We start from the raw sequence: 24,149 nt of genomic DNA, 5'->3' as shown, positions 1-24,149 counted from the left end.
GCATTGTGGAGGTGAAGGCTTCCCCTCTGCTTGCTACCAGGGCCACCTGCTCATGAACCGCGCTGGTTTGTGTCCTTGGGATCGCCAGGAGTCTGGTAGGACTCTTGTCCTGAGGAGTTCCTGGTTGTGCTCGGGCAGCAGCTGGGGAGGGCGTGCTGCAGCGGCCAGGCGCCTCGCCGTGCCTGGGGGCTGCGAGGATGAGGCTGGGAGCAAGAGGCGCAGGCTGCCAGCGTGCTGAGTCAGCGTGACTGGCCCGGAGCAGGCGTGCTCTGGACGCAGCCTGCTGCCTGCCAGGCTATTTTTAAAGATGTGGCTTCCGTGTATTCTGGCTCCTCCTAGTTTGTTTTAATTTTCCCCCACCCCAAACAAAAAACAGCATTGCTGCAAGCCTCCATGGGCATAGGGGTGTGGAAGGGCAGCAGTTTCTGCTCGGGGACAGAACCTGTCGCTTGTGAGTCCAGTGCAGCTGGGGGCTTGTTGAGCGTTGCCTGGGGAGGCGAGTGGGATGTGCACCAGCACGGGGCGTTGCTGCTGGACTCCGCTCCAGAAGCAGAGCAGTGCAGGCTCTGCTTCATCTTGTGGGGCTAACCTGACCTCCCCTTCCCTTCCAGAACCCGACTGACAAGGCTGTCGTGTTATGACGACCCCCAACAAAGGAAACAAGGCCTTGAAGGTAAAGCAGCAGGGGGAGGGAAGCGGGGGCCGTGTGGGTACCTGCTCTGGGCTTCGTGAACGCATGCGGCCTTCTCTTACAGGTGAAGCGGGAGCCAGGCGAGAATGGGACCAGCTTGACAGATGAGGAGCTGGTGACCATGTCTGTGCGGGAGCTGAACCAGCATCTACGGGGCCTGTCAAAGGAGGAGATCATCCAGCTGAAGCAGCGTCGCCGCACGCTGAAGAACCGAGGCTACGCAGCCAGCTGTAGGGTCAAGCGTGTTACCCAGAAGGAGGAACTGGAGAAGCAGAAGGCAGAGCTGCAGCAGGAGGTGGAGAAGCTGGCCTCTGAGAACGCCAGCATGAAAATGGAACTCGATGCTCTCCGCTCCAAATACGAGGCACTCCAGAACTTCGCCAGAACCGTGGCCCGGAGCCCTGTCACCCCTGTGCGGGGGCCTCTCGCCTCCAGCATGGGGCCCCTCGTCCCTGGCAAGGTTGCTACTACTAGTGTCATCACAATAGTGAAATCCAAAACGGACGCCCGGTCTTAGTGAAGCGAGTGTTGCCTGAGCTTGTCTGTGCAGGGCAATTAGGCACAAAACCAGCCTGGAATCCCCAAAGCACAAACCCTCCCCACACGGGTCCGGTTTCCTTCTTCTTGGCCCAGGACTGTCCTGCTGATCGCTCTGGTTTTATTTTGTATGAGCAGTGGTGATGCATCCCTTGTCCTGTGCAGACAGAGCCTCCCACCCAGCAGTCTGTAGCCCTCAGCTGCCCTTGGGACAGACTGTGAGATCTTGGTGTTCTGGCCAAAGGAAGTCTGCGCAGCGTGGCCGACGGCGCGGCAAGTGGGCTTTTGGTGGCTTGGGGGAGGCCTGGAGGGAGGCTTTCTTCCTGGGGGTTGGGAACCCTGGTTTTCAGTCACTTCCAAAGGCTTTATTTCATTACTCTTCCAGGTGGTGTATCGCGGTGCCTGACTGCCAGGTGCCTGAGCCTGCTGCTTTTGTCTCATCTGGTACCAGTAGTCGCAGTTGGGGTGTTCTGTGTAATAGATTTGGTATTTGTTTCTAGGTGTGCCTCTGTGCCCGAGCGGTGGGTTTCCTTCAAACTTCTGTTGCGTTAGCAATGCGGACTAGTGGTGGTGGAAGGGAAGATGCTGCCGTGCCCTGCTGCCTCTGCTCCAGCAAAGGGGAGGGAGCCGGGACAGGGCCCACAGAGGGGGCCCAGCACCTGGGGGAGAGGGAGGGAGGGAGGGAAGGTACCATATTGACTGCAGGCCGGTTTTGTGCCTAATGCGTTGCACTGAACAAGACCAAAATCACTAGTTGTCCCCGTGTTTTGAGGGTATCAAGTGTCTCTAGTGTGATGGTTTACACAACCAGTTTATGTGGTTAAATAGCCCTTTATTTAAAGAGAGAAACATCATTTTAAGAGTTATTAAATTATCTAAGTTTAAAATGAAAATCAGACAGAAGAGAAGAGCGTATTTATAGTCAGCTTTTTTTATCCGAGAGGGTGAGAATATTTGGCCATATAAATGGGGAAATATTCTCGGAGACTTTGCTAGTTAAAAGTTAATAAATAAATAATTTTAAATTTTCTCATGAACCTCCCGCAAACTGATTGTGGCTCTGAGGTTAGTTTTTATAAAGAGTTATCAGACTTTATTTATAAAACTTAGAAAAAGACAAAAAAAGAGGCAAGTCCTGTTTGATATCTTTTTGCAATTGTACCAAAAGTGACTTATTCTCGATCTTGCTGGCTTCCGTTGTGTCCCCTTGTGTTGCGCTCTCTGTGCTCTCTGAGCTCGTGCGTGGCGCTGTGGTGTGGTGGTGCCAGTGGCTGCCTTTGCCATGTGGTGTCGTTTTCATGCTTCCATTGTTTTCCCTGAGCTTAAGCGAGAGATTGACTTGGAGTCTCTCCGAATTCTCCAGGAGGATTCTGGCACACAGGCAAAGTTGCTGCTTTTCTTAAAGGCAAAAAGGAGCAGCTGGTGCAATGAGGTGGTGATGCCTGCCCAGAGAACGCTGTTCTGCAGAGGTGCTTTGCAGGACGAGGTCTGCTTCTCTCTCTCTGGGTGTTGTAGCAGTTGCTTCTGCACAGACAGCTCAGGCCTCTCGCTACCCAGCCGACGCTGGGTACCCGAGTTACCTGAACGGTGGAAATGTTGCCAGAGGAGCTGCTTTCTCCTTCCTCCAGCAACGCTGGTGGAGAAGTAACACATGGGAGAACTAAGGAGAGGAGGAGACTGATGGGATTGAACTCTGGAACTGGATTTGGGTCCTGTGGTCAGAGCTTGTGTTGCTCTTGTGGCTCCTCTGAGAAGAGGCAAGTCTGCCAGCCATTTGGGGCAGCGTAGGACCTGCACCAGTCCTGGAGCTGCAGCCTCTTGTGCTGAGTATCTGCATATTACTGAAAAGTAAGCTGTGATGTGGTTGCTTTCTTTCCTGGTTCAGCTTCTGGCTGTGGGTGTTGGTAAGGTGCTTAGACTTACAGTTGCGTGACACAGCTGAGAAACTATTTGTGGTCAGGCTCCGTTTCCACAAACACTTTAACAACCCCTTCCTCCCTCGCCTCCCTGAAAGACTTGAGCTGATTACTGAGTTGTTTTAGAGAAGCAGGACATGGAGCTGAAGTCCGTGTGATGATCTCTTGGTTGCTGAAAGTCTCTTGAGCACAGGGGACAGGCAAGGATGGGACAAGCAAAGCTGTAGTCTTGTGGGGAAGTGCAGTTTGCTACACCAGGAGCTTTTTGGTGATGTGTTTCTCACATAGCTGAACTGGTACTGCTCTTCTCTGGGCTGAGAAGCAGGTAAAGCTGATGAAAACTACAGTGGCAGGAGAGGAGCCAGTGGTTGGTGGGGATTTCCTGCTGGAGGGGGAACATCAGCTTTGCACTGGTTGTGAATTTAGAGAGAAGCTGTTTGGGGTGCTTTTCCCAGTGAACTTTGTGGGTGAGAACATTGCCTTCAGGCTTCACCCTCCCGGCCCTTGGGCTTTCTCTTCTCTGAGTTGAGGTGCCTGGGACGCTGCTTCCCTGCTGTTTGCTGGGTGGGCTGCTTGCTGTGCAGCACTTAGCACGGACCTCTGGGCTCCAGCCTTTGTCTTCCACCTGGTGGATGGTGACAGGAGGGAGGGGATGCTCCACAACAGAAGAGTCCTCCAGTTTGGCTCAGGGTGTAAGTCTCAACCATGTCCCTACCGGAGCCAGTCTGAGATCTAACCTGGCAAGAGAGCTGTTCTAAACCCAGCTGGAGGCCTGATCCCCGTGGGGTGAGCAGACGAGGTTTTGTGTATGGGACTGGGTAAGAGCTGAGCTCCAGGTGCTGCAGACTGTTGTGAGGAGGGTCCCATCAACAGAGTGGGCGATGGCAGACAGTCCCACAGCCCTGGTGAATTTGCTCTCATTGTACTCTGCACCAAGGAACACCCTGGTCCTTCCCTGCCTGCTGGATGGCAGCTGTTGTTGCCAGTAAGAGCTTGCGCTGCTCTGGAGTGAGGCTGTGAGTCAGGAGGACAAAGAGAGCAGGCATCAGCACTGACTTGACCGGCCATTAATGCTGCCACTTCTCCTCCCCTGTGCTGTATTTGCTAGCTTGTGGTCCCAGTTTGCTTTGAGTGGCTCAATGCATTTGGTGAGGACACTGCTTGACGGGGAGCAGGCGCGAAGCTACTGCTGGAGTGTGCCTGCGTGGGAAACCAGCTCTGTTGGTGTGGGGATCCTTTCCACGCAGGTTCGGGCTCTGGCTGCAGGCGAGATGGTTCCCTGCTCGTGAAGTGCTCTGTCCGGCTCCATCCTGGGGACGTTGGAGGGGATGTGGTCCCCTTGTGAGTGCTGCTTCCCCATGCTAGCGTGGTGTTTTTGGTTTTGTTCTCAGTGAAGTATTGGAATCCAAGTAATGTATTTCTGCAGCGTCCAAGGAATCTCGCGTCATGCTCAAGGGGACCGCGTCCCCCACCTGGCATCCTGTGCCTGTGTGAGACAGCCCCTGCCCCAAGCCCATCACTCCGATCTCTCTCTTTCTCTCTCTCTCTCTCTCCCCTCTCTATTTCTCTCGTATATAGCGTTCTGGAGTGTGACAGTTCTTGTTCCTAAGGTGCTCGTCCGTTCGGTTTCCTGCTGTGGAGGGTGTTGTGTTTCCTTTCTCCTTCCCCGGTGCCCTTTTGATGCAGTGGTTGGGGGGGGGGGGGGGGCTCCGGCCCGCCTGCCCGCGGAGCAGCCCCGTGAGGTGTCCCCGGCGCGGGGTTTGTGTATCTTGTGGTGAATTGTGTAAAGTTCCTCTCGCGTTCCGCAGCGCCGCCGGGCACCGAGCGGGGCCCGGCCCTGCCCGGCTCCCCGGCCCCGGCCCCAAGGCGAGGGCGAGGCCGGGGCCGCCGCGCCCGGGGGCTCGGGGGGGGGGCCCGGTGCCGGCGGGGGGGCGGCCGGGCCGGGGGCCGCGCTGGGCGGGCGGGCGGCGGTATTTATTGCTAAGTTATTGCCCCGCGCGGCGGCGGCGTTATTTATTGCTGTACATAGTGTTGGTGCCGGCGCGGCCGCCGTTGTTTTGTACATGACAATAAAATGCTTTCAAACACCGCGGCCTGCCGCTTCCTTCGGCCGCGCTCCGCCGGCCGCGCGGGGGCGCTGCGGGGCGGGGCGGGGCAGGGGGGGGGCGGCCGCTCCCATCGGGCGGCGGAGAGCGGCGCCGCGCGGCGGGTGCCGGGGGCGGAAGCGGGGCGCTGGCGGGGCGCTTCCGGGCCCATGGCGGCGGGCGGCAGCCTGAGCCGCTCGGAGCGGAAGGCGGCGGCGCGCGCCGAGCTCCTGCAGCAGGAAGAGCAGCGGGACCGGCGCAGACAGGTAGGGCAGCGCGGCCCCCGCCCCCCGGCCGGCCGGGCCGCCGTGACGCGCTGCGTGTGCCGCCAGGTGTCCCGCATCTGGAGGAAGCCGCCGGCGGAGCGGAGCCCCGAGGAGTGCCAGGTGCTGAGCGAGAGCGACGACATCGTCCGGGAGCTGGAGCGGCGCCGCAAGCGGCGCGAGCGGCTGCGCCGGCGGCAGGAGGAGGTGGGCGGCGGGGCCGGGCCGGGATGGCGGGCGGGAGGGCGGGGACGGCGCCGGGGAGGGGGCCCGGTGCTCCGGGGGGGGTCCCGGAGCTGTGCCGGCCCCGGCTGCAAGCCGCCGTGCCGCCTTACTCGGAGCGCACCAGGCCCCTGAGGCGGCGGCGGTGCTCGGCCGTCTCCTGGCACCAGACGTTCAGAAGCTGCAGAATTTCCACGTTTGCCAAAACGCGTGCGGATCTCATCGGGTGTGCCTCGTGGGAGGGTGGGTCTTCGTGTGCCACCACCCAGGAAACTTCTTTCCTCAGTCTTTAATATGTAATGCGGCCAGCAAACGCCCACTTTGTTTTATTTTGGAACTGCCTCTGATCGTATTTGTGCGTCACTTCTTTCAGCTAGGCTAGACCCATATCAAAATTTCCAGGGAGATAGCAATTCCTTCAGGGTCAGTGGCGTGCTCTATCTCGGGAACGTGGAATTGCTCAGTTTTATTTCCTAGGTTTGTGACGAACCAGAGGAGTTGAAGAGAAAGGTCACTGAGCTGGCTGCTGCTGTTCGGAATGCCAAGCACCTTGTCATCTACACGGGAGCAGGGATCAGTACGGTAGGATTCTTTGGGGGTGAGTGGCTGGAGCTTTGGGAGCTCCTTTAGGAGTATTGCAATGTTTGGAGACTTTTTTTTTTTTTGTGGAATCCAAATGACGACGTGATGTCTAGGATGCTGTATTAATATTGTTGAACTGCAGAGTTCAGGGTATATGAATGCTAATGTCATAAATATGTGCTAACAATCACCGTGTACAAGTTATCAGGAATCAGTTTAGTGAAAATAATGAAAAGGTTCAAAAATAGGGTTCTGTCTAGGGAAATGTGAAGTAACAAGTGGAGAGAAAAAAAAAAAAGAGTTCTGGAGGGATTCCATAATGGAGAAAATAAATACTGGGGGTGAAAATGAGAACTGCAAGGTAGGAGAAGAGATGCTGGAGAAAAGAAATGTAAAAATATGTGGAAAAAAAAAGGTTGCTAGAATTAGGGAGCCGCTAGAAAACTTGGACTGAATAAAAAAGCAGCAGTGAATGCATCTCATCCTGGGTGAGAGCAGGCTGATGCGTTTGTGGACAAGAAGCATGAGCTTTCCCATCAAGCCTTGTACATGACTTAGGGCGTCATGCTTTGTCTTCTCCCCATAATGCAGGCAGCTTCGATCCCAGACTACAGAGGCCCTAATGGCATATGGACGTTGCTGCAGAAGGGCAGGAGCATCAGGTAAGGAGGTGACTACTGAACTTCTCTTCCTTTCTCTTTTCTGGAATGACAGTTCTGCAGCCACTCAGGAAACTAATTCTGAGCTGACAATGACAAGCAGAAAGCTGATACTGAAAGAGAAATTAATGTCAATTTCTGCTTTTTTTTTTTTTTTTTTCTTGTCAGGGCTACAGATCTGAGTGAGGCTGAGCCCACACTCACCCATATGAGCATTGCTTCCTACACAAGCATAACTTGGTAAGATTTTTTTTCCCCATGCCTTACTTGAGCTGCACTGCCAAAGTAAGATAAATGAAACCCAAAAGGAATTTTTTTTTTCATGAGATTGTATAATCAGTGCCCTTACTGAGGTGACTACATCCATGTAGGAACAACTGTCTCGTGTTCCTGTACAGTTGAGTCTTCATTAGGCCAGCTCCAGATGGTAGCTCAGGCATGTTTTTTCCCTTGTGCCTTTTCTTCAATAGCTTGTGTTTGCCTCCTTGTGAGGCTGGCCTGAGAACATGGCCACAAAGTAAGCCAGACCTAGTAGAGCTTTGTTTAGCAGGAGGAATCTTCATTTAGCTTTCATAGAGGTCTGTTCTCCATGTTTTTCTTTTGTTAGCTCAGTATACCAGAGCAGATCTATTTAGTGCATATTAGGACATACGTGTTACCTGCATTTCAGTAATACTTTGGGTCCTTTCTGTTTGTGTTAGCTCAGTGTTTTATTCTCTTCAAGGTGCAGCATGTGGTGTCTCAAAACTGTGATGGGCTGCACCTGCGGAGTGGGTTACCCCGAACAGCCATATCTGAGCTTCATGGAAACATGTACATAGAGGTAGGTAGCCAGAACAGGATGAAAATACTGTCAGGTGGCCTCACAAGAAGGTAATGTGAACTATTTATCTCTCCCTGGAGGGGAAGAATTAGTCCATGGGCTAGTCTCAGCTTAGTTCATATCCTTGGGTCATCATTTTTTTTGGATGAACTACTTAGCAAGCCACAAAACTTTTTCTCTGTATTTGCTAGAGCCTTCTGTTTCTGACTGTTCTTCTTCAGGCCTTCCCTGAAATCCCTTCTATCATATAGCCAGTGTGTACTCCATAGTACTTGCTAGTTGAGCTCTTCTGACTGTTTTCAAGTTAGCATCTGATCCCAGATGATTCGTTCTACTGCTTCCAATTTTTTTGTCCCCAAAAGCTGCTGCTCTTAGAGAAGTGTCTGGTTCCTGGGCTTTAATGGGCTATAGAGGCTAATGATGCAACTGTTCTTTTATTTATTTCTTCCTGTACCAGGTCTGCACTTCCTGTACACCTAACAGAGAGTATGTGCGAGTATTTGATGTGACAGAACGCACAGCCCTGCACAGGCATCACACTGGCAGGATGTGCCACAAGTGTGGGTCACAGTTGAGAGATACAATCGTCCACTTTGGGGAGAAGGGGACGTTGACACAGCCCCTGAACTGGGAAGCAGCAACAGAAGCTGCAAGCAAAGCAGATGTGATTCTTTGTCTGGGTTCCAGCTTAAAGGTAACTTTAGAGACTCGGTGAAGATTGTTAGCAGCATTCCCTCTTGGTGATACACCTTGGTGCTGAGCAGTCTCCTCCCAAACAGACAACTGTAAACTCTGGTGTCAGGATTCGCCCACCATCTGTGATAGTCTCTCTTCCTCCCTCTTTCCCTTCCTGGTAATACAATCCTTTTCCTCTCGCTGATACCGTTCAGTTACACGTGCCTTTGGCTGTGCTGATAATCTCTGTTTTCTGGCAGGTTTTGAAAAAATACCCACGTCTTTGGTGCATGAGCAAGCCACCAACTCGTCGTCCGAAGCTATATATTGTGAACCTACAGGTGAGAGCCTTTCTGGCCCTGGGTTTGCAGGTTTGGGGCAAGCCTCACGTAGGGCGTGGTGACGCGCCTGTCGGTGCAGAGCATGCCGGCAGGGTGCGAGGCTTGGTGCCCCGACCTGCGCCGTGGGGCAGCCGGGCTGTGCAGTGGGTAGGCACGCAGCAGCAGGCCTGCTGTTGCTCCTGCAGTGGACGCCGAAGGACGACCTGGCTGCCCTGAAGCTGCACGGCCGCTGTGACGAGGTGATGCGGCTGCTGATGGAGGAGCTCGGGCTGGACATCCCCAGCTACGACCGGTGAGCGAGGGGGGCCCGCCAGGGCCGTGCCCCGGGCGGCGGCCGGCCCCTCACCTCCGTGTCTCCGCAGGGCGCGGGACCCCATCTTCGCGCTGGCCGAGCCGCTGCGCCCCGGCGAGGAGGGCACGCACTCCCGGAAGCCGGTGGCCCCGCCGCCGGGCGCGGAGCCGCCGCAGGAGCCGCGGGAGGAGCCGCCGCAGGAGCCGCCGCCCGCCCGGCCCGGCGGCTGGCTGGGCCGCGGCTGCGCCAAGGGCACCCGGCGGAGGAAGAGCAACTGAGGGCGGGGGGGGGGGGGAACCGGGGGGCCGAGGGAGGGGGGGCTCGGGGCCGGCCCGCCCCGCGCCGCCGGTGCTGACGCGCCCCAAGATGGCGGCGGGGGCGGGCGCGGGGCGGGGCGGGGGCGGGCGGGAGGCCCCGGTCCGCGGCGGGGTCGGCGGCGGCGCCGCCGGTGACAGCGGGGCCATGCTGCGTAACGGGGCGGCGGGCGGCGGCGGCGGCCCCGCGGCGGGCGGCGCGGCGGGACAGCGGCCGGTCCGCGTCTGGTGCGACGGCTGGTGAGTGCGGCGGCGGAAATAAACGGCGGCGGCTGCGCTCGTGCCTCAGGCTCCTCTCTGACCGCCGGCGGGGGCGGGCGGGCCGGGGCGGTGACGGCGGGGCGAGCCGGGGCCGGCCGGCGGCGGGGCGCCCGCGGGCATCGGCGGGGCCGCGGGGCGACCGCTGCCCGGGGCCGCGGCCCGGTCCCCCCCCCGGCCGGGGCAGCCTCCGAACGGGCGCCCCGCGGGCAGGCTGAGGGCGCTGCCCCGGCCTCCTGCGAGGAACCGGCCGCGGGCGCGTCGTGGCAGGTAGGAGCGAGACCTTGAACCTGCGGGGCCGTGGCGGGGATCGCCCGGGGGCGAAGGGGAAGGTCACGGCCGCCGAGCGCGGCCTCGAGCCCCCGCCTTCAGCAGGGCCTGTGTCTTTCTAGCTACGACATGGTGCACTACGGGCACTCCAACCAGCTGCGCCAGGCTCGGGCTATGGGGGATTATCTGATTGTCGGAGTCCACACGGATGGTAAGAGGTTTTCTCAGCTTTTCAACTCGTGCTGCCTCTCAAATCAGCCTGCAACGTTAGCCCCAAGAGGGGGGAGATCCCGGTACAAAGCCGCTTTCTTCCTACGTGTCCTCAAGGAGCAGCAGCTACTGACAGAAAACACATTTTTTCCCCGGGTGAGGTGGCGGAGTTATCCTCACTTTTTCCTCAGCGATGGTTGCGTGGTTCAGAGCTTGCAGGCTTCCTCTGGGGAGGGATCTGCGTTCTGCTCTGCAAAGCAATGGAACCAGTTGAAAATCAATTGGTGTTGCAGGTGCAAACTGCAGAACTGGTACTCCAAACCAAATTACTGTGTGGAGAAAGGTCATTTCAAGCCCACATGAGAGTTAAGTGCTACACGTTAATTCTTGCTTGTAGAGATTGGTTTTTAATTGATTTATGGATGCGTATTTTCTAGCATAAACCAATGTAGCTTGAAGTTACTGTTTAAGAGGAGATGTTCCCCTAGGGGGCTGCCAGGGGGCTGGGTAATCTGCTCAGGAAGAAGTGTGAGGTGCCCGGAGTCACAGATACCCTTTGCCTTCAGAGTGAATTCTAAGGCCTTTGCCACATGCTTAAAAAGCAGGCTGAACTAAAACATTTCCTGACCTACCTGGGACTTCCTTCCCTGCTGCAAACCAATTTCAAGCTGAGTTTCGCTCAAACGCTTCTAACTGGATTTTTCTTCCCCACGCAGAAGAGATTGCCAAGCACAAAGGCCCCCCTGTCTTTACACAAGAGGAGAGGTACAAAATGGTGCAAGCCATCAAGTGGGTGGATGAGATTGCTCCAGGCGCTCCCTACGTCACCACACTGGAAACCTTGGACAAGTATAACTGTGACTTCTGTGTGCACGGTGGTGAGTGGTGTCCTGAGGTGGCATTTGTATTAACAAGGGACCTTTAGGGCCCGTGTGTTTTTCCTGCTGCAAAACAAGGAACTTTCTGGCTCAGGGGATACCTCATTTGTACAGATTTCTGTGTTGCCAGTGCCCGCCCTAGTCAATGTAGCTACTCAGGTGTTCAGGTATTTCAGGGAAACATGTTTGTGTTAGGTACTGTGAGAGTGGTCAGATTTCTTGGTTTAAGCATCCCTTTCACTTACAAAGATGAAATGTGTTGTCTGACAATTATCCCGAGATTGTCTTTAACACAAGAAAAAAATTGTGCATGGGAAAAATAGTCATTTATACAACCTAAGCATGAAAAACACTGTTACAGAAGTTCAAAAGTGTGCAAAAACACAATCGTGTTTATATCTGCTTATCCTGGGATGAGATCAGATCTGAAAAGCTTCTGTCTCTATCTAGCTGATAAGCTGTTAACGTGCTTAGCTGACTGTGGTCAGAGACTCGGTTCTCGTTATGAACATTCTTCAGGTTGCAGTCACCGAAGAGAAACAGTGTTCTGATGAAACATTCTTGGTTTTGTACTCTGTCCCTTCCGTGGACTACGTCTCATGTTCATTCAGTTTTGGCCCTCCTCCCTACCCCTCTGAAGGGGGTTTAATTTTGTTAATTGAATCTGCAATAGTCTTTGCAGTTTTTCCTTTCTCATTTGATCCCAGCTATCTATTATTGATAAGACAAGTATTTTGTTTAATGTAAATAAATTGTTAATGTTCAATTAGATAGATATGCTTTTTTTCATGTGGACAGGGTGATTATCACATTACTTGCTATCTTAATTGCTTGTCCTGAAAGTGCCTTTGGGGTACGTGACCCTGTACTGGACTTGGTGAGGGATTATGACAACAGAGAAGTGCCTGTGGCCTTTGCTCCAGTTTCCCTGCTTTTATCTCTTTTGTCAAATAATGCAATACTTCTACCTGAATAATACTCTTAGGTGCTGCAGATTTGCAAGGCTGTGTTTATGCAGAAGGTAAGTTTAGAAATAGCTGGGCTTAGCTGGGAAAGTGGCAGTTAGCAAACCTGCTGTTTCTGCCTCTCTTCTGGCACACAGTGTCGTAACTGCAGTATGTTCTCTTCTCCTGTCCCTGTGCCCTGAGGTAGGGGTGTGGAGTTTTAGAACTCATCAGCTTTTCTGAGGGTGCCACTGCTACTATATAAGAGAGAGTACATGTGAGTTACCGATGCCTGCACTGTAAACAGGGTGTTATGCCAACTGAAAGCCAGCTTAGATTTTTGCTGTTGAAGATTTTAAGCTGTCACTAAAAGCAGGTGGTTTTTGTACAGTGAGTCAGCAACCATGCCAAAGGTGAACCAGAGTTAACTCTATAGGAGTTCAAGGGGTATATTAATATCATGGTAAAAGTGCCATCGCTGAGGGGAAGAATTGGGTGTTGAAGGACTGTTTAATTGACTAGGGAAGCCATAACATGAACAGCTAAAAATAGTGCTAGAGAAATTAAAGTTAAGGTGCTTTTTAACACTGGGAATATTTGTAGCTGTTCATGGTCATCCAGACAACAATTCCGTTGTGTCTGCTGTTGGAATTGCTACCAGGGCAACAAGCTCAGATTTTCTGGAGTATCTTAAAAACAATTGGTGAGATGGCTAACGGCCTTTAGCATCCAGGAATATGCTTGTCTCTACAGATAGATTAGTCTTGCAATCCCATGATATATCCATGGTATGCAGGGCATACTACACGTGTAAGCACCATGATTCGGATTACAGGAATTACAGTCTGGCTTATGTGCTGGACGCATTCAGTTATTGCTATAATTCTAACAGTTCTTGTGCAGGAAGACTTGGAGTGCAGTTCTTAGGCTTTTCTCTTTCTGCAGATGACATCACCTTAACGGTAGATGGCAAGGACACCTATGAGGAAGTGAAGACAGCTGGGCGATACAGGTAACACATTTCTCCTTTGGTTCTTACACAGTTTTGGGCAGTTTCTGAGAGTTCCTGTCCTGAAGGAAAGTGAGATGAAATACAGCTGTCTTCAGGTCACACTTTAATTTTGTTATTAAGTGCGTCAGAGCTTAAGCTGCTCCAGGCATTTTGGTTTCCAGAAGGTGATGCAGACCAGCAGCTGAGTGATAGGGGCTTCCTGTTCCTCGTATATGCTGGTTCTAGTCTTGAAGCCTCACTGGGAGTTAGTTCTGTTGAAGTCCGTGCAAGGTAAGTTTTCCTCATATGATGGGTCGCTGTTGTGTGAAGAAGATGCAGAAGTTCAGCAGGCAAGTGGTGTACTTTATATCAAGGGCAGATAGTAGGAAGACTTTCTCTGGATGATCCCTGGTTTGGATTTACCAGGTTTTACACGTGTAAACAGTGGTAACAGTGGGAAGAGAAAGAGGCATATGCTCCTATGGCTTCTGCTTTATCCTTTGCTTGTCTTCCTGCAGGGAATGCAAACGCACCCAAGGTGTGTCCACTACTGACCTTGTTGGCCGCATGCTGCTCATGACTAAGGCTCACCACAGCAACATAGTGAGTCACAGGGCTTTGGGTGGGAGTTTGGAGTCTAGGGCGTATGCCAGCTCTTCCCTTTTGCTGTCCCAAAATGGTGGTGCAGCTCCTGGGTCTGGCTCCGAGGCTCATGGAGAACTGGCAAACCGATGATGGGCAGTGACAGCAAAACACCCTGTTTATATTTGCTTAAGTCTGCCTGAGATCACAGTGCAGAGCCTGTGCTGCTTTCAAAAGGTGTATGGAGATGAAAAGCTTTGATCCATCACGATTGGTGTGAGCTTCAGGAACGTTATTGGAAAGGCAGGCTAATCTACAGCTTCTCTGAGTGTGGAATTACGTTGTGCAGCCCCATTGATCTAGCAGCCCAGTGCTGCCAGAATTGGAAATTCTTTTCCTTCTAACCGAGCTGTATGCTTTTGCCTTCTGCTGTCTCTGAGTCTTATCAGGCCTTTCTCTAGTCTCCTCAGCTCACTATGTGATAAATAGCTAACCTAGCCAAAGCAAAATAAAGGAAGTAGTGTTCTGTTGGTTAATGAGTTAAATTGTCTCAGTAAACAAGCAATCCATTGAATGGAAGAATGGAATCGCTGAGATAATAGCAGGGATGAGACAATGGAGGAACAAGAGAATTTGGGGGTAGAGGGAGATCTTTCAGCGTGCTGGGCTGTTAGATTGGCTTAGCAGTAATACGTAAGTTCACATCAAGATTTGACACAGCATCGCTAGCCGTCTGCACAGATCTGAGCCCATCTCTAGTGGAGTGTTTTTGGAAAATGTTGGGACGCTGCCCTATTGGGGGCTTGCATAGTTGAGAGAGGGCATAGGTGTGCAGTGCTATCAGCTGTGAGGTTGGGCAAGAACAAGAACCACTGTCACTGCCAGGTCGAGGTCAGATAAGGAAGTTCCATCTGACTCCAGCTGGGACGTGATTCTGGTTTAGATATTAACTACTTGGTCAGCATTTAGTGCCAGCGATCGATGATGTGCAGTCTAAGCCTGGACTTCCCAGCACTTCTGCCACACACATGCATATTTCTGGTTGGATGAGCTATGTGAGTGCTTAAACATTTTGATTCTTTATCTCCCTTCAGGATGAGGACCTAGACTATCGGAAGCACACTGACAACTTTGGGAAGGTAATGTGAGTTCTAGCCTCAGACGTCTGGTTGTTGTCATGAGAAGGATTCCAAATGTGCTTTCTGGCCTGTATTGCAGGCTTGTTTCTTCCCCTCACGTTTAGTAGTAACCTCAGTAAATGTTTGCCACTGCTGTAGGCAGTGAAATGGGCAGGTGTGGCTGCACAGGACCAGCAGTACTGGTGGTGTGAACAGTATGTTAGCGGCACCACAGTGCTGCTGCACTTGTTGAGCTGTTGCTGTTCGTTTGGCTTGCTTGTAAATTCTTTATTGCCACTTCCTTTGGGATGCAGGTGCCCAGAGTTCCAGCCTAGGGGCAGCTTCTAGCAATGCTCCTTTTGGTGCTTACATTTTAAAAGGTGTTGCATTAGGTTTGGGAAGCATTTATGTAGCAGGCATGTAACTAGCATTCCATACTGCAAAGAATTCAGTTGCCTGGTTTTCAAATAGCAGAGCGTTCCTCCTGGGGCACTCTGCTGTTATGTTCAGCTCTTGTCTTGGTCTGCCTCTAAAGAGCTATCAGCTTTTTTTTTCTGGGTGTTAGCTTGTCCCTCATTAACAACCACTTGGTCCTACAGCTTGAGTAAGTATTTTACTCACTGGGATTTTGCTGACCAGGCTGAATTGTTCTCCACCATGTTGTTGGGTGGTGTGTTTGTTTGTTTATTTTGGAGAAGGTTTTGTCAGGCCTGTTGTTCTAATGTGTCTCCTGGTTCTTGGATCTAAGGAAGGATATCTGGGCACTAAGTACTTTGCATGACCCCCGCCAGCAGCATACTCCCTTCTGTATACTGTTGTTTGTGTGGCTTGTCCTGGTCATAGCATAATTGTCTTTGTTTTGTTGCGTCTTTTATTGTTCTAACGTTAGGGGAGCAAAGCAGGTGCCAGGGCCAGTGACCTGGTGGCTCTTTCCAGAACTGCCGCATGGTGGGGCTCAAGCTCTATCTTCGGTTTCGCTGCAGCTGGGATATTTGGCCCCTGCTGAGTTCTGGGTGATACCAGCATAGCATACCATTCAGCCAGGTGAAAGGGTAGGCTGCCTTGCAGCTTGAAAAGATTATATGCCTAAGAAGATATAGGTAGGTTGTGCATTGCGTATCTCTTCTATTAGTAAGTTCTCCCTCTCCTGGAAATCCTGGACTGCCCTGTTGCCTTCTTCTTTCCTAAGCTTTCTTCTCAGCATCTCCTTAGCTGGCTGTTGAAGGAATGATTTAGGTGGTGTCTGACAGAGTGAAAAAGGCTTTTGTGAGATTGCAGAAATATTTGGTGCCAGGCATGTAGAAAGTGCAAGCTGCTAAGAGCTGCAATACTTGCTAGCAAATCAAGACGCAATCCTGCCTACAGCTGTGTTCTGGCACTGTATGTGTGTGGTCCAAATCTCCTCTTGGAGCTTGAAAAGGAAATGTGTGTGGTGTGTGTTTTCCCAGGGACCAAAGGGTCATAGTCCCTGGACTGGTGTCTCCCAGTTCCTGCAGACATCTCAGAAGATCATCCAGTTTGCATCAGGAAAGGAACCGCAGCCAGGAGACACTATCATCTATGTGGCCGGAGCCTTTGACCTGTTCCGTATCCTTGACTGTTTTGTCATGAGTACAGTGTTGGTGTGCTTGTTCTTGTATTTTAAGGCACTAGACTAGGATATTGACTTAGTTTTTGCTTTGTTTTGTTTTTTAGGTATGCGGGTGAGGGAAAAGGCAGGAGTTTCTAATGATAGTTTCTTAGTCACAGGACACAGAGCAAGGAGTTAGAACTACTCTCTAGAGAGACTTGTGGCTGCTAGAGGATTTCAGAATGATAGTTGGATACTATCCGTGCTCTACTGATCACACGCTTGTCCTTCTTGAGGTATGGCTGTCACAGACCAAGTGACTGCTGCTAGAAAGCACTGGGTATTTGGAGTAGACATTTCATCCCCAGGACAGTCTTGGAGGCATTGTGCCAGAACACCCAAAATGTCTAGAAATTCTGAACAGAGGCAAAGCTGAGTCCATGTAAAGTGGAACTGAAAAGATGCCTGGCTTTTGTCCAGAGCCTGAAGGCCAAAGGAGGAGGAAGGCAACTGTTCCTAGCACATAGGCAAAAAGCAGTACAGAAATAAAATCCTTGGGGTTACTGTCGTCTGCTGTGCTTTCCTGGTACATCTGTTTCTGGCTTCCTTTCCCCATTTTCCATGTTAGCTTCAATTCCTTAAGCAGGTCTGCAGATATTGGGCACGTAGATTTCTTGGAGAAGGTTCACCAGCTGTCAGAGAGACCCTACATCATCGCTGGGTTGCACTTTGACCAGGTCTGTATATAATGTTCAGAGATGGAGCAGCTTGGCACATGTTCTTTCTGAAACAAGCAGGCAGTGCGCTGGAAGACAAGAAAGGGTTGTATTGGCCAATATCGGTTTTTCATACTGGGAGAAAGTGAGAAGGAAAGGAATTGCTTTGTGTTTCTTCTAATTGTGACTGATGCTTTGCCTTAGGAAGTAAATCGTTACAAAGGAAAGAACTATCCCATCATGAACATCCATGAGAGAACACTCAGTGTCTTGGCCTGTAGGGTAAGTGCCTACAGCTCTGTCACCTTCCACTGTTCCAGAAATTGCCTAGGAGCTGATGTTGTTCACCCATAGCTAACAACCTTGTACAAGATCTTTATTATTCATTGAGAAAGCAAAGATAAGACTGATCACTTCATGCTACCAGAGGTGCTGGCACACTCCTGTGAGGAATCACTGGGCTTATCTGTTGTCTTGGTTAATCTGAGCCATTGCACCCACTCACCTCTTCCACCAGCAGTGAAAAGGCAGAGTGCTGCTCTGCTCTATGCAAAGACAACTGTGTTCTTGCAGACAACTATCTACTTTCTGCAGCAGGGTAAAAACTTACTGGGAAAGAAATGTAGGGAGGCTCAGAGATCCATGCTTTGAGCAATTGATTCTGGGATTTGCTGTATATACCCTACCAGAAAGCATAATCTTTAGTGGAACAAAAAGATCATAGAATCATGGAATGGTTTGGGCTAGAAGGGACCTTCAAGATCATCTAGTTGCAACCCCGTTGCCATGGGCAGGGACACCTTCTGCTAGACAAGGTTGCTCAAAACCCCAACCAACTCACTTTCCTATTGGCCTTATTTGAGTTCCTAAATCTATAATCAGGTGGCCTGCTCAAGTCCATGTAGAAGATAGGCTGGTCTTTGTTGTGGCTTTTTTTTTTTTTTTTTCTAATCTGGATTCTTTTTTTCTAGTATGTCTCAGAAGTGGTGATTGGAGCCCCATATGCTGTCACTGCTGATCTGCTGGATCACTTCAGGGTGAGAGTCTTTGTATATAGATTTACATAAAGATGCTGGCTTTTGATGTGCTTAAAGAGCTAAAGTGATGGAAAACAGCAATATAGCAGAGGTGGTCCTGCTCAGCATAATAATAGGGAACTCTGGATGAATTGCCAAGCCTGGTACATGAGGGTTGGCTTCCTGATCTTCTGCCTGTGCTGCAGGGAGTGCAGTGGGAAGTCCCCATCACTTTCTGGAGGGAATGTCATTGTGTCAGTGACTCTGTGCTCCTCTTTAGGTAACACTTGTATGTCATGGAATGACAGAGGTGGTGTCGGACAAGGATGGTTCTGATCCATATGAGGTAAGATGCTAGCTGCTGCCATCTGTGCTTTTTTGCCAGCATTTGTGACAGATACAGCATGGCTTCGTTCATGCTCCTGGGCTGAGAGTTAACATGCAGAGTATTGCAGTGGATGCTACCCAAGCAAGTCTTTGTCAGGTGATTCTGTTTTTTATCAACCTGTCAGGTGGCTACTTGGAGCAGAGCCTGTAAATCATTCACAACTCCATTCTTTTAGTCACAGTTTTGTTTTGCCTTTTTCTGATGCCTTCACGACAGAATGAGAAATCCTGTCATCTTTGCTCTATGCAAATCCCTCGCTCAGCTCCCAAATACGTGAAGCTTTGCTTTCATCAGTGATTTATTCAGCTTAGGAGATGATTTTGTGTCGTGCCTGGCTGGGTGCCCACAGGACCTGCCATGACTTCTGCTCAGCTTTCCTTTACTGAGCTGTAAATCCAGAGGTCCTTCATGTTTTTCACAGATGTCTGCTTTGTTTGTTCACAGGAACCGAAGAGACGTGGCATTTTCCAGCTGGTGGACAGTGGCAGCAATCTTACCACAGATTTAATCGTGCAAAGAATCATCAAGAACAGGTAGGCTTTCTTCATCCCCTAGTTCTGTTGCATGCTGTTCAGCTTGTCTGAGGCCTGATTAATGGGATCAAACAGGAAGGGAAGGGATATCTGAAGGGCACAGAGGAGGGAAACAGTGAACTGGTCCTTCATCTTCCAAAGCTTTGTTCTGTAAACTATACTACATTAGAATGTGATTCACAGCATGTTTTATTATTTTTCCTCCTTCTCTATCAATGAAAAAAACTCCTTGCTGTATTCTTAAGGATTTAGAATGCAGTTTCTTTCAGTGCTTTGCTCTTTTAAGCCTTTCACCTTTAGTGACTCCAGCTCAGGTCAGTTGTAAATTTGAATTTGGTATTGCAGTACCATGTGGTCTGTCCTAGGACAGACCAAGCATGGAACAGCAGCAGCATCTTCAGAGGGAGAAGTGTTGTTTGACTGGTGTGGGAGCCTAGGACATCAGAGAGAAGTGATTGTAACACTTGGAGGAAGCTCTGGGTGCTGGCTCTCTCAATGAGGAGGGTGGGAGGTTAATGGTGAAGCTTCTGAAGTATTCTTGTAACAAAACAACGTAGGAGAAGGTGGTGCTCGTGTTCCAGAGGGTTTTGGTTGCCTAGAAGGACAAACGGATAAGACTCTGATAGTGTTTTATGATTGATGCAGGCTGGAGTTTGAAGCTAGGAACCAGAAGAAGGAAGCAAAAGAGCTGGCAGTATTGGAGGCCATGAAGAAACTGGAAGAGAAGCACTAGACCAGCAGAGAGCTGACGCTTGAGTCGCAGAATGCTGCAGCCTCGCCCTCTTCTGGAGGAGCAAAGAGCTCTTCTAGAGAGGACCCTGAACAAGGATGCCGCTGCTGGTGTGCACAGGATGTGCTAGCCTAGCTGTCCTAGCTCCTCCTGCACTAATTATGCAGACATAACGAGTTGGGATCCTGCTGCCTAGTTTTTCCTCCGTTAATCAGCCCCCATTCCCTTTCCCAGGAGAAGATTTTAAAAAGAAAAAAATGGTTTTAATTATAACTAATGTTTTAACATGTTGATGTGCTTTTACTTTCTGCCATTTCTGGCTTTTACAAGGTGGGAAATGAAGCAGCTGCCCAGGCCCTTTCTGCCTCCTTCCACATTCTGCTGTCCTGACTGGAGTCTGCATTTCAGAACACCCCTTCAGGTGGTGGTGTGGGCTGCTTGACAGACTGGAGAGAGCAGCCTTCCTGGGAGAAAGGGGCCGCCAACAATTCCTCTGTGAGCTTTTTGGGTAGGGATGCTAGGCCAATCAGTGTGCCTGCTGCTGGCGGTGCTGACTGCGCCCTGTGCTCTGAGATTGCTGGTGGTGGTGCTTCTCAGCTGAGCTGCTGCCTCTACACAAATACCAGATCGAAAGCTACTTATGGTCTAATTGGATAAAGCCTTCCTCCAGCTGTGACTGTTGCCGGTGAATCATTCACTTCCCCAGTGACAGGCAGCAGCTCAGCATCTGCTGCGGGTTGCGAGGCTCGTGGCACAGAGACCCTCAGGTCTAATGTGTTCCCTGGTGAGTTTGAGGAATTTCTCTGCACAAGGCATGAGAACACTGGCAAGTTTTGCCAAAGGCTCCACCTGCTACGAGATGCGCAGGACTCGACGCTCCTTGTGAACCGTGCTCAGAGCTCTGCTTGCTGTTGCTGCCAGAGTCCACCTTGTGCCTGACAGATGTTACCAAGAGAAGTGACCTTGTGAGCTGGAATTTCAAGACTGTTTTCTTAGGGTTGAAGTGCAGCATGTTTACCTCCTGTGAGAACCTGCAGGGCCTGAGGGAATGAGTCTGGGAAGAGCCAGGTGCTGGGCTGAGCCCTTCTCTGCCTCGTACATTCCAGGGTGCTGTGCTGGGTGTCTCAGCCACTCCCTGCACTGTGCTGTACAGTCCTTCCAAGCTGATTTTTTGTCCTCTCTGTTGTAAATTTCTGTTGCTGATCATTAATAAAATGTTGAAGAGTTGTCTGTTGGTCTCTTCAGGCCTCAAGTCCAGGTGGTAGAAAGGTTTCGGGTCTTTGGGTGGAGGCTTTTCCCTGGAAGCTATGTCAGGAATGGACAAGAGTTCACTGGAGGCATCAAAACAAACTTTGCTGTGGGCAGCTCTGCCTGAGCTCTGTGAAAATCTTAAATTTATTCTGGTACAAGGGTTAGAGATCACTCTAGCTAGAAGCCCTTCTTTTTTGCCAGGTGAACAGATTTTTGCTGAATTCACCCAAAAACTGAACTAGGCCAGGTGAGGGGATCTTTGCTGTGCTGTTCTAGATTTTTGTGCTTTCTGGATTGCAGCACAGCTTGCACTGGAAAGGTGTCCGGGCAGTTCGGCAGTCACTCAAACATGGTGGGTGTGGAGTTAGGATTCTGCTGGTAACTTGGTGCGTTGCAACGCTAAAGCAGTGTCTACGAGCAGCCCTGATGGCTCTGTCCTGCTGCCTGTAGAAGGGCTGCAGTGTGCGCACATCTGCCACAGGGCCTCAGCATCTCACGGCTGTGCAAGTGCTAATCCCAGATCCTGCGTTTGCATATTGGCATCTCCTAATGAATGTGTCATTTGTGACAAGGTGCTACCAGGAGCCAACCCACCCACCTGTGTGGGAGGAGAGCCTCAGGGCAGGAGGGGGAACTGGAGAACTCGAGAACTCGAAGCCTCCTGCCCTCTCCCAAAACCTTGCTGGAGCTCCTCAGGTGCCTGACTGTTCGAGCATGGCACCGGCAGTGCCCTGAGTGCAGCTGCCTGTCCTGTCCTGCGCCCCCCTCAGCTCTGCAGCTGCTGGGGGGCTGCGGATGCTCCTGCTCTGGGGGATGCAGGGAGCTGAGGCAGGGCCTTCGGCTCCGGCTCTGTCCTGTGTGGGCCGCGCTGGTGCTGGTCCTGGAGGAGCAGAGAGGGCTTCTAATGGTGGTGCCGTGTGTGGCAGAAAGCTTTTCTCCAGAGCAGCTCAGCAGCTGGAGGGAGGTTGAGGGCAGCCCTGGGGAAGTGTAGGAACGACCCCACTTCCACCTGCTGTTTTTGGGCAGAAGATGTTTTGTCTCTAGAAAAATGCTGCCCTTGCTGGCTGTCAGCTGGGTCGTGGCTGTGGTGGAAAGCGCGTTGCTGGGCCCTGGGCCTGGCTGGTGACATGGGGACAAGGACGGGGGTGGCTGCTCTCTGCGGGGCCAGGCCGGCCCCGGCTGCTGGGGCCTGTCCAGCTCCTGCGCAGGCTGCTCCCCCGGGGCTGTTCCCTGCTGCTCTCCAGCTGGGGCTTTTCTCTTCCTGACTGGAGGTGGCCACCGCTGCCGCTTGCTGTCAGAGTGGAGGCCAGGTTATTGCTGGCCGGGATCCTCTGCGGCCCTCGTGGTCCGTGGGGCCGGGCTGAGCCAACAGCACAAAGAGCCCCGCTGCGGCGGGAGCCCCCCCAGAAACTGAGGGGAGTTTGTCATTAAAAACAAACAACTCCACACGGTGACAAACCTACCCCGAGCCGAGCATTTGCGTGTAAATGAGCTGCCTCTGGGACCAAAACAAGTGCTGTTGTTATTAAAAAATGACTAAACAATTTAATTTGCATTCTCAACACTTGTGTGCCTGCCTGCTGGTGTAACTGTTCTGCCTGGAAATTTCAGCTTCACTTGTGCAGATGAGCGAGCCGTGCGTGGTGGAGCTGCCATTCCGCATGTCCTCATTGCTGTTTCTGAGCAGAAAACTTTTGCAAATTTCTTACTTCAAGTGCCTTTGGGCCCTTTTCCTTCCAACCTTGCGTTCGCTGACATCTTGTGAGTCCCGGAGGGCAAAAATGAATGGGGAGTTAAACCAGGGAAATAAATTGCGTGAATTTCAAGTTTGTGACTCAGTTCTCTCTCCTCCTTTCTCTCTCCTCCTTTTACCAAGCACAGACAAGACTGACTCCTGCACTAATCCTGAGGAGGCCTCCCCTGCAATGTGCAGTAAGTGTCTGACGGTTCTCTCATGGGAATTAATGTGCTGGAACATTTGAATAAGGCTTGCTAAATCTTACAAGAGCAATGGTGACCCTGGTGCAGGAGGGCAGCAGCTCTGGCCCTCACCCTGGGCCGGAGCTGCAGTGCCCAGGACTGCCCCTGCCTCGGGGGGACGCGGTGGTGCGGGCAGCCTTCATCTGGGCAGAGCTCGGGGCCGCCTGTGGCAGCTTCAAACAAAGGGGACACCTCTACAGGGAGGGGCTGCTCCTGCCCACAGCTCCCAGAGGACTCAGCCTTGCGTCCTGCCCAGGTGACACGCGGGGACTGGGGGCTGTGCTCCTCCTGTTGCCCGGGGCAGGCAGGGTCCCTGCAAGGCTGGGCTGGGGCTGCACTCGCTGGTGGTTTGCCGGGGGTTTGGTGGTGCTGCACCGGGGTTCTGCTGCCAGAGCACAGCCTGGGTGCCCTGGGGCTGGGCAGCACGCGGGGCTGGGCACAGCAGGGCCCTTTGGGGGGATGGCAGAACAGCGATGCCCTGGCTGCAGTAATTCACCCAGCAAAACGAGTCAGGTTCTGCTGCTCCCTGCAGCTCCGGCTCTATCACCCCATCACTGCTGCAGGCACCGTGCCTCGCAGCCACGGCTGATGGGCATCACACAGCCCTCGGGAGCGTGGGGCCATCTGTGAGTTTCCAGCGGGGTGGTGACTGCTGGTTGTGATCCACAAGTGATTTTTCCACCTGGGTTTGAGCAGCCACAGGCACCTGGAAGATGCCAGCCCTGGCCCTCAGAGGCAGCAGGGCTGCAGGTTGCTCAGTGCTCAGCCCCAGCTGCTCTCACGCACACCCAGCTGGGCTGTCCTCATCCTCTGAGTCTGCAGCATCGCCAGTGCCCTGCGCAGGTTGTCCTGGCCCAGCCCAAGTCCCTCCCAGGCCTTGCTTGGCCTGACCTGGGCAGCCCCCTCAGCCCCAGACAAGGCTCCTGAAGGGTTCAGGGATCCAGACCCTGGGGTGCAAGGTGGGGGACTCAGCAGTGACGTGGGGAGCTGCTTCCCCTGCAGCAGCTGTTTGCAGATGATACAGAAATGGTGCTTGGAGCTGTTCTGGGCATGGGACCCCTCCCATGCCTGTCCCACAGACCTCAGGACCCCTCTTCCCAACTAAGTCAGGTGCTGTTCCAGCACCTGGTGCTCCATTTCGATGGGTTCCCTCTCCCTGGGCTGTCCCCTCATCCTGAGCCCAGCAAGGGGGCCCCAGGCTTGGCTCTGTCCCGCTGCCCACAGCACCAGTAAGCCTCTCACCCCACGCCAGCTCTGCTTCCCTGGATCTACGCCCAGTGGGGCAGCCCCTGTGTGCCCCAGACCCCGGTAGGTT

At 52.3% G+C, this 24,149-nt stretch overlaps 3 protein-coding genes across 9 annotated transcripts in view; all 3 read left to right on the top strand.

The window, feature by feature from the left end:
- MAFG (MAF bZIP transcription factor G) overlaps nucleotides 1–2,265 on the top strand; it is a 31,702-nt gene extending 29,437 nt beyond the window's left edge. For 4 of the 5 annotated variants that reach the window (XM_068654592.1, XM_068654591.1, XM_068654594.1 and 1 more), the window contains 2 exons: nucleotides 612–673; nucleotides 756–2,265. In XM_068654592.1, coding sequence (XP_068510693.1) covers nucleotides 638–673; nucleotides 756–1,208 — 489 coding nt within the window. In that variant the 5' untranslated portion in view covers nucleotides 612–637 and the 3' untranslated portion in view covers nucleotides 1,209–2,265. Of the gene's footprint in view, nucleotides 1–4; nucleotides 452–611; nucleotides 674–755 lie in introns of those variants that run through there. The other variant, XM_068654593.1, reaches the window with a different exon arrangement.
- A 3,069-nt stretch (nucleotides 2,266–5,334) lies between these two features.
- On the top strand, nucleotides 5,335–9,389 carry SIRT7 (sirtuin 7). Its single transcript, XM_068654578.1, is given in 11 exon segments — nucleotides 5,335–5,494; nucleotides 5,561–5,698; nucleotides 6,191–6,295; nucleotides 6,887–6,957; nucleotides 7,123–7,172; nucleotides 7,175–7,194; nucleotides 7,679–7,777; nucleotides 8,235–8,471; nucleotides 8,713–8,793; nucleotides 8,979–9,085; nucleotides 9,156–9,389. Coding segments are annotated over 11 exon segments (1,212 nt in total). The 5' UTR covers nucleotides 5,335–5,398; the 3' UTR covers nucleotides 9,364–9,389.
- An 83-nt stretch (nucleotides 9,390–9,472) lies between these two features.
- Nucleotides 9,473–20,830, top strand: PCYT2 (phosphate cytidylyltransferase 2, ethanolamine). 3 transcript variants are annotated; one of them, XM_068654579.1, is made up of 13 exons: nucleotides 9,473–9,639; nucleotides 10,050–10,138; nucleotides 10,854–11,015; nucleotides 12,905–12,971; nucleotides 13,469–13,553; nucleotides 14,627–14,671; nucleotides 16,099–16,237; nucleotides 16,875–16,957; nucleotides 17,141–17,218; nucleotides 17,908–17,973; nucleotides 18,233–18,298; nucleotides 18,785–18,873; nucleotides 19,519–20,830. In XM_068654579.1, the coding sequence occupies exons 1-13, from the start codon at nucleotides 9,548–9,550 to the stop codon at nucleotides 19,604–19,606; spliced, it is 1,149 nt and encodes a 382-aa protein (XP_068510680.1). In that variant the 5' UTR covers nucleotides 9,473–9,547; the 3' UTR covers nucleotides 19,607–20,830. The 3 variants fall into 3 exon arrangements, with proteins under 3 accessions (XP_068510680.1, XP_068510681.1, XP_068510682.1); XM_068654581.1 differs by lacking the exon at nucleotides 9,473–9,639 and adding an exon at nucleotides 9,813–9,927; XM_068654580.1 differs by lacking the exon at nucleotides 14,627–14,671.
- The last annotated feature ends 3,319 nt before the right edge of the window (nucleotides 20,831–24,149 follow it).

Source organism: Anas acuta, chromosome 18 (genome assembly GCF_963932015.1).
Source record: "Anas acuta chromosome 18, bAnaAcu1.1, whole genome shotgun sequence".
NCBI lineage: Eukaryota > Metazoa > Chordata > Aves > Anseriformes > Anatidae > Anas > Anas acuta.
This window is presented reverse-complemented; position numbering and strand designations above follow the sequence as displayed.